At 42.2% G+C, this 9,383-nt stretch overlaps 1 protein-coding gene across 4 annotated transcripts in view; it reads right to left on the reverse strand.

Moving 5' to 3' along the window:
* GRIA4 (glutamate ionotropic receptor AMPA type subunit 4) overlaps positions 1-8,718 on the reverse strand; it is a 326,475-nt gene extending 317,757 nt beyond the window's left edge. For 3 of the 4 annotated variants that reach the window (XM_016207445.2, XM_016207446.2, XM_016207444.2), the window contains exons 1-2: positions 8,314-8,525; positions 6,925-7,083 (exon numbers count right to left, since the gene is read on the reverse strand). In XM_016207445.2, coding sequence (XP_016062931.1) covers positions 6,925-7,083; positions 8,314-8,401 — 247 coding nt within the window. In that variant the 5' untranslated portion in view covers positions 8,402-8,525. Of the gene's footprint in view, positions 1-6,924; positions 7,084-8,313; positions 8,526-8,591 lie in introns of those variants that run through there. The other variant, XM_087821568.1, reaches the window with a different exon arrangement.
* Between the last annotated feature and the right edge of the window lie 665 nt (positions 8,719-9,383).

The following is a 9,383-nucleotide window of genomic DNA, read 5'->3' on the forward strand; positions in this document are numbered from 1 at the left end:
CAGGTTGTAAATTCAAGACCATCTGGTTCAAAAATTCAGAAAATACTCCTTCTTCCTACCTCTAAATAAAAGACAAGAATATTCTAGGCTAATTATACAAGAAAGTATGTATTAACAGAATCTATGTGGGGTTCATAAATACTGCTTTTTTACCCCTAGTCAAAATACAAAAGAACACTAAAAATAAGAGAGAGAAGCCCAGCTGGCATGGCTCAGTAGTTGAGTGTAGACCTATGAATCAGGAGGTCATGGCTCCATCTCCTGTCAGGGCACATGCCCAGGGTTTTGGGCTGGATCTCCAGTAGGGGGCCTGCAGGAGGCAGCCAATCAATGACTCTCTCATCATTGATGTTTCTCTCTCTCTCCCTCTCCTTCCTCTCTCTGATATCAATAAATATATATATATATATATGGAGAAATGATTGATGTTAACGATGCTACAATTATCCTTGCAAATTCATTTTTTCAAATTTGTAGCCTATGTAAGGTTGATCATTACTAATTTGAAATTCTCCCCACCTCTTGGCTCCTGTGAAATTATTCTTGCCCGATTTTCCTCTGAACTCTCCGACCCATTTTCCTTTAGCCTCCATTCCCCTCTCCGCCTCTCAAGTTATAGTATTTCCTGGGATCTTGTCCTCAGCAGTCTTTTCACAGCTCTCGCTCTCTGATCTCACCAGGTGCATGGCTTCAACCACCACATGTCTGCCTTCAGTTCAAACGGAGCCGCAGAGCTCCAGATACACACGTCCAGCTCTCTGCTGCCCATCTCCACTGGGATGTCTCATCTCAAAATCAGCGCGTCCACACTAAAGTCACTTCCCCACTCAGATCTGTTCCTTCTCCTGTGTGTCCCTTCCTAGTTAACGATATCACTAACAATATCACTTGGATTTCTCCAGGTGAGAAATCAAAGAAATCGTCTTTTGTCTTACCACACTTCTCCACCCTCCCACACAGACATCCAGTCCATCCCTACGTTCTGCCAACAGTTCTGCATTCTTGGATCCACATGCTTTTCTCTCTCCTCAGTGTTTCTGCTTTTATTTAAGTGTCTATCACCCTAAATTGTATTGCTTCAAGACTCAACTAATTGCTCTTTTTCTTCCTGTTTTTCCCCCCTTTCAATTCATTCTCCCTCTTGCAACCAGCCTCTTCTTTGTATAATATAAATCTGATCATGTCACTGAGTGTTTAAGTTACTTATGGGTCTCTCTTTTTTTATTCAGAAGAGTCTCATTACAGCAGCTATAAGACCCTTTGTGTATGTGCAGAGCTTCACCCCTTAGCACATCTGTCCTTCTCACATTCAATACCGCAGCCAGATAAATCTTTTTCAGTGGTTCAAACACACCTTGCTCTCCCACCCCTGGGTGCCTTGTCATATGTTCCTCTTTTGCGCAGGCATCCCTTCCTTCTACCCTCTCTTTGAAATTGAAGAGCCTTAACACCAGATCAGGTGACATCTCTCCTAAGAAGCCACGCCAAGTTTGGTGGTATCCTTCCGGTGTTCATCTTTGTCATAGCACTGTGTCTCGGTCATAGCACTCTATCTTATTGTACTTTTAATAATTGGCTTTTCTATTTTTCCCACTGGACTACCAGCTTGTAAGGGCAACAACTATTCTCATAAGTTTTTGGATTCTCATTTTGAGAATAGAGTCTTAAATGCAGTTGCCCTTAATAAATGTGTTTAATGATGAATGGATACATTGGTTATCTAATCTAGTGAATGAATGGATGAATTCATTACGTAATATGACTTCAGTCCTTGCTATTTCACTCAGTGTCATATGATTAATGAATAAGTTGCCCAGAAATGTCTTGTTCTGTTTTCTTCAAAATGTTGCAATTAAATTAGAAACAAAAGATAAATGACAATTCTGGTTTTTTCTTTCTCAATTCAGGTAATTTCAATATAGATGTATTTTTCACACACTGGCTTACTGCTAAAAGCACTAGGACAGTAGATAGAAGATCTGGGTTCGAACTCTAATTCTGCATCTTATTAGCCATAGAGTCCTGGGCATGTTAAATGACTCCTCTGAACCAAACCTGGCTGCACTATAAAATAATGACTCTCTGCTCAGATTGTCCTACTGCAAGACTAGTTTGAGGTGAAATAACATCATGTATATGAAAGCATTTAAAAACTATATTTTCTCATAAAAGGTAAGGTGTATTTATCCTTCATTTTAAACTCCTGAACAATAGTAAGATTCTATAAATAAGATATATACATTTTTTCCAAATACCAGAAAGTAAAAATTTTCCTCTTTGGGAAATGAACATCACTTGGAAAAATCCAGATTAAAGAAAAATATTTAAGGAGTTTTCCTAATAGTTTTATGAAGATTTAATCCTGTGACAATACTGAAATATATCAACGCAAATTATACATCATTCTACCATTTTAGAAAGGAACAAACCATAGGTATATGACTCATCTTCGTCATCAATCTCACAATGGAAAATTAAGAGGACAGAGAAAGAATATTATAAAGCTAAAGAATTATTTCAAATCAACAAAATCTTGCTATCAATTCAAAATAAGGAAACCTAATGAGAGTCACAGAAGAGCCACATCGATTATTTTCCTAAAAATAATAAAAAGCCAAAGAGTATTTAATTCTAACATATCTCTACTAACAACTTTGTAGGTGAAGCCATCAGAATTTTATTTTTAGCATGTTCAAGATTATTGTATCAGCCAGGTAAACTCTTAGGATGTCTTTATATGGCTTCATATCTCTGAAGAGAAATATGTACAATGTTTAAAAGTTTTTGAATCAAAGCCAAAAGGTTATATTAGTATTTAGTACCATTATATTCAAGGAGGTTTTGTTAAGTACCTAGTATGTAAGTGGGAAAGTCTGCAGGGCCTACAAATACAGTGTGACATTTTCAATATATTTAGATTAACTAAACAAGTCTATTTTACAACCAACCTACTTTTACAAGCAGCAGTCCTCTTGGATACTTAGAGCTGACAAGTAAACCGACCACAAACAGAACTAATATTTAACTTTAAAAAGAACAACTTTTCATCATTAGGAGGGTATAATATCCAGTCTCCAGTCTATTTGTGACTGTGACAACTTTTCAACCCATGATCTTTTAAACCACGGAATCGACAGATTATTTACAGAAAAGGAAAGAAAAATACATCATTAACCCTCCCACACAAAGTTATTAATCATTTAGTCCTTTCTATTCAAGTTAATAATACTGAAAACATTCCATAAAGTTCTTTTATTATTTCACCAAAGTGACAATACATGAGCAATTGACCTGTTTTGTTATTATTTCCTATTTCTCCTTTGAAATTTGGAAGAGTCCTTTCAGAAACTGAATATTTGTAATTTATATTGTAAAGCCACTGCCTTTTTAAAGGGCTGATTCTTTTACAGATTTCTAATGTAACTGTATTAAACTAATAATTTCAAAATCTCTAATATTTTTATCCTTTAGAAAACTTGGTGATAGACTACTTTAGTACTTTGGTTTTTACTTCTAGTCAAATTTAATATATATCATCCTCCAAAAAAGGTCTGTATTCATTAACTACTGGGAAAATATAAGAAAACGGCCTGCTTTCAGGCTGTCTCAAATATTTCAGAAGGGACATATCCAACTGAACTAGCATGTCTGCTAACAAAGATAGATATTTTGGGTCAAGTGTATATTTTATTAAAGAACATTGACCATATTGAATTTATTTTTGAAATATCCACTTTTCTATTCCCCATACTTTGGATAGAAGACAGCAAAGAAATATATGCCTTTAATTACATTTTGTAATTTTAACAATTGGGCCTACTTTTTTGTTATTAAAATAGGTCATAATTTTATATTATCTGTATTTCCTATCATTTGAGTTTTACATTGAACAAAGTGTGACTTTCCAAAAATGTGACTAGTTAAAAAAGGAAAACAATATTTTAATTGAATCCTACACAAATATTGTTAAAAAAAACAACAAAAACTATAAACTAAAATTATTTTTCTTCCTTCAAAAGCTTGGAATTTATACCAAAAGTGGTAAATTTGAGTTAAGTGGGTTTAAACTTGAACAGTATGTAAACTCTTTACAGAGAATGTTTGAATGGTACAAAGTAATCTTAAAGAGCTAAATTAATTTTAAGGCAGAAGAGCCGGCATTAAATTATATCTGTCCAATAAAAGACCAATAATTTTAATTCTTTAATCTGTTTTAAGGGTTTGATTATAATTCCATAAAATAAACTCATCCTCTTTAATGGTCTTTACTCAAAGACAGACTAATTCTGCAGTTTTACAAGAATCCACTGCAGGAAAACCACAATTCAAAAAAACCTAGCCAGTCACATATTATATCTTTATATTTAACCTAACATTAAAAAAAATTAAAATCCAGTTTGCATCACTGTGAGGAGTAATTTCCATGTTAATCTCCCAGAATATTATTTTTAGCCCTTTGTACCCAAAGGAATAAAGCTTGATATATAAGGTCGTCTCATACTTACTGCTTATGTTTCACCATTAATTAGACTGGAAAATCACGCTGTATATGCTCTTGGTCAGTCCATTCAACAAACACAGTCACCTGATCCATGCTGTCTGATAATTGATTTTCCCCAAATTCAGCTGAGGTTTGCCTTATGGACATTCAGCATGCTCATTTCTCCCCCCAAATCCCTTTTCTTCACTAGAAAATGTTTTTTGTCTATGTTTAAAATTTATGTTTTTAAATATATATATGTATTTTAAATATGTACACAAAATCAATTAATTATGGAAAAATATGCTATCACTAACATTGTGTTACACTTGGATTCAAAATAAGCACATTTAAAGTTTACTTAGTTTCAATTTTCTCAATCTTAAATGTGAAAAAATAGCATATTATCTATATTTTATAACTTTTTCATTCTGTGTGCTGCTTCCTAACAATTTCTCATGTGTATAGGTACTTTATTAGTAAGATTTCATTTTATATATTATTTTCATTACAGAAATAGAATAGTATTAATGAAAATTATCCTGAATGAGATTAATAAGTGATGAGGAAGAAGAGACTAGTTCTTTATTATTTATATAGCTGAAAGTCATAATGCAAACCCTACAATATTTAAAAGCTAAATTTGTAAAGGCGAAACAAAATAAAATGAACATATCTGACACTTTTAAGAAAGTCTTTCAAAATTTAGTAACAAAAATTGATATTTAATTAGTAATTTACTGTTGACAAAGTACCTTCACATATATTTGGCCCATAAATTATTTTTACAGTTAGTAATTTTTTGTTCATAGAATTTCAGGAGAGACATAAGAAAAATGTTTAAATAAACATTTAATATTTATATACAAAGGAGAATGCTTTATACCTAGAACTACTTGAAAGGTTGACATCCTTTCAAAACTTGGAACACAAAACTAGTAAGTTATACTAGTTGCAAAAATAAGTATCCACAAACCTAGATCTAATTTATGTGCATTTATGCTTGAAAATAACTCCCTCCTGTTATAATGTAATACTGATTATATCACTAAAGACCAAATGATATTTTTAATTAACCAGCGTTCATAGGAACTATAGCATTCCTGCAAAATAATATATGTGTCAGTTTACAAAAATGCCAAGTGCTTTGACCTCCTTATGAAACCAACTTCTAAAATAAAGTAACAGCTAGATGCCAAAAGTTAAAAAAGAAAATTGATCATAAGTTAGATGCATTAATGGCAAATAGATATGATTTAAAATAAATTAATGAACCAGAAATCCTCCAAACATTTAAAAACTCTGTTTTCAATTTCAATTAGTCAGTACACTTTTTTGTACAGAGAGAGCTTTTAAAATTAAATTATACTGAACTTACTATAATAAAAATACTCTACAATCAGACTGAGCATTTTATTCCTCTTGTGCAAAATTCATGTAGAAACTATTCCCAAATGTCTTACATAATCTATAACCATTAACTTAATAAATGCATTTTGAGCAGTAGTAAATTAGCATGTGAAGCCGAGGAGATATTTGAAACATGTATTTCCTTCAAAAGTGAAAATGCAACATAAATGCTCTATGGACTGATCATATTTTAGAGGGTGTTCAATTAACACACAGTTGATTGTATTTCTATTTGCAGTAAGTTATACAGTATTTTGGTAGGGGAGCACTGTACAGCTGTTTCATTATAGCATGGGGTGAGGTCACCCGTTAAAGTTTCATTGTGTGGTCCAGCTGCGTTGATTTGCGAATTCATGTGGGTTGGAGGCTAACACGATTTGGCACCAAGGTAAGGATTTATGGAGTTATATCCACAGGATACATGCATTACGTGACATAGTAAGAGACATTTACAACCCAGAACATAAGAGCGGGGCAGCCTTAAGTGACATCACCAGGTCGAGTGCAGCGTCAGCCACCTGCCTAGAATACAGATCCTGCAGGCCAGGCTTCCCTCTCTCCCACCCTCAGCAAGCCTTCCATTGCTTCCATCGGGTAAGGGAGCATGTGCCTACTTCCACAGCCAGGCACAGGCTTACTCCAGAGAAAAGCAAACAAGAAAACCAAAGAAGCAGAATCCACACTACACTGAGGACGATTTTCACTGGCTTGACATTCAGGCGATAGAAATAACACTGACATGTTAAAGAGGAAATCAACTCGAATTATCCAGACAAGAAACAAAAAGAGGAAAGGGGAGGAAGGAAGGAAGGAAAGAAGGGAGGGAGGAAGGAAGGAAAGAAGGGAGGGAGGAAGGCCATCTGAATATCTCAGGACTAAATCTTGTTTTTAACTGATTTGCTCTGAAACCTGCCTATATGTGGGAAGCTTGAATTTCTTTCCAAAATATGAAATACTAATAATAAAGAGGAAAGGCACCCTAGTGCCTCATTTTAATTCTCTTGTAATTTATCCACAGTTTATGTTTTACTTACAAGCATTTGTTACAGCAAAACTGTTGGCCGTCTCAATGTTGTCCACATGAGGTACCAAATTGAAAGGCGCTTCCGACGCATTGGGGCTGGTGTTATGAAGAAAAATCGCTAACCGAAAAGCAGTGTATTCCTGATCTGTGTTTCGGATGAAGAGGCCACCTATTAGGAACGACAGGGAGAGCACGTTCAGCGTTTCCTCCGGCCAATGTCAGTCCCACCCCAGGCGCAGTCAGATCCCCGCCATCCGCCGGCGCAGACCATCTAGGAGGTGCCCCTGCCGCCTCCCGGGAGGCTGGCCTTTGTCCCTAAGGTGCAGGCTCGGGGCTTCAGCGCTTGGGAGGGCTCAGCCTCTCGGCGTCCCAGCCGCCTCGACCCCGAGGACCCGTGAGACCTGGGCCGTGCGCCCCGCGCCTCCGTCGCCCGCCCCGAGACCCCCCGCTCGCCGCCTCCCCGGCCAGCTCCAGCTCGGGGCATTTCTCGGGAAGGGGCGCGCACGGGGAACGGAAAAGCGGGTTTGCATTAAAATACGGGGGGTGGCGGCGCGCAGGGGAGAGGGAAATCGGGCCGGAGCCGAGAACTTTGCTGTCCTGCGGCGGGCGGGCTGAGCCCCGCCAGCCGCGCGCCGAGCCCCGAGGCAGGGCCGAGGCCCCGCGTCGCGGGAACCCGGGGGCCGCGTCCCGGGCAGGCAGGGGCCGGGGCTGCCAGGAAAAGCCAGAGACCCGGAGCTCCCGGACCGAGTCGGAGTCGCGATGCAGCAGCGAGGACAAAAGATTCGGGGCGGGGGGGGGGGGGGAGCAAAATAAAACGAGAGCAGGTTCCGGGAAAGGCATCTAACTTTGGAATCGGTTAACCCGCAGGGAGCAAAGGCGGGGGGTGCAGGTGGGAACGCGTTGTTTTTGTGCGTGTGGGTGTGTGTTTTTGCCCAAGGAGTATCTTTCTCTAATAGGGAGAAAGATGCGGTGTCCGGCCTGGGGAAGAAGTGTATTTTTTTTTTAAAAACAACAAACAAACTCGGCATTCCTTCATGCTCTAGAGAAACAGATGAAAAGAAATATCCCATAAAATGCAATCAAACCCCACGGAGGCCTTTTTCCAACTTCTCCCAACCCTACTTAAGCGACTTGAACCGAAGGTGGACACGGGGAGTGCGTGCTGAGGACGGGAGGGGGCAGTTCCGTGGGTCTGCCCGTCGAACCCGCACCCAAGAGGCAGTCGTGTGCGCGTGTGAGTGTGCGTGTGAGCGCGCGCGCGTGTGAACGGGAGAACAGAGAGCCGCGGGGAAGGGGGCTGCCGAAGGGGCCCCTGAATTGCTCCTCAGCAACTCGCCGAACTCACTCCGGGGTCCGGGCGCCCGGCGCCCGCCGGCGCGCCCCGTCGGGGCAGGCTTACCTATCTGCACGCTGCTCGGAAAGGCTCCCATGGCGAGTCCCCAAAATCCAGAAAACAACAAGACAATCTGTCTGCAAATAATCCTCATCTTCTTATCTCCTCTCCCCGGCGCGCGCTCTCTCTTTCTCTCACTTCCTCGGGGCTGTTCAGAGAGGCATTGAAGACGATGGCGCTAAAATTGAAAACAACAAAACCAAAATGAAAAAAGAAAAAAAAAAAAAAAGGAAAAAAAAGGGGGGGAGTAGGGGGGAGAGGTCTGGGTGCGTCCCGCTCCTGACCCTCTCCTTCAGCAGCCCCTCGCGAGCCGCCAGGCTTTTCCCGCAGTCTCCATAGCGCGGGCGAGGCTGTCCGTCCGGCCGCGAAGGCTGCACATGCAAAAGATGGTGGTGGCGCGTCTGGCGGCTGCCGGCGGGGCCGAGACATGCGCTCTCTCGGCTCGCTCGCCCCGCGCTCGCCCCTCGCGTTCCCCCCGACACGCGAACCCGGGCGCCGCGGCCGCTCCACGCGCCGCGGGCTCGCTCCGCCGGGCGCCCGCCCCCCGCCCGCCGCAGCCCGCACCCCTCCCCGCGCGCGCGCCGCTCCCTCCGCGCGCCCCTCGCCCACCGCGCGGCCCGCGGCCCCCCGCCGGTGCTCCCCGGAGCGCCCCAGCCTCCGGACGCTCCCGAGCCAGCCTGGAAACAGGTTTTTTTTTTTCCCCCAAGCTCCTCACCACCACTCACTGGCTCCTTCGTCTCTTCTTCCTCTGTCCGCAGAGGGACCTCCTCTGGGGATGGGCACCCCCAGCGCCCCTCTCTTGGCTTCCCAGGCGTCCCCGCTTTCTCGGCCGCACTTGGTTGGAAACTGGCCCGCGGGCCGGGTGTGGCGCCCGGCTCAGGGGCGCGGGGAGTCGGCGCCTCGCAGGCCCCCGGCCCCCTGCCGCATTCCCGCAGGCTCGCGGGGAGGACCGGCCGCCTCCCTCCCTACGGCCCGCGCTCTCCTCTCCGCCTCGCCCTCTCCTGCCACTGGGCTGCGCGCGGGGGACTCGGGGCCTCGCTGCAGCAAAGATTTCTCATCAGCAAGCCGCCCGAGAG

This window comes from Miniopterus natalensis, chromosome 11 (assembly GCF_054644295.1).
Source record: "Miniopterus natalensis isolate mMinNat1 chromosome 11, mMinNat1.hap1, whole genome shotgun sequence".
Taxonomy (NCBI): Eukaryota; Metazoa; Chordata; class Mammalia; order Chiroptera; family Miniopteridae; genus Miniopterus; species Miniopterus natalensis.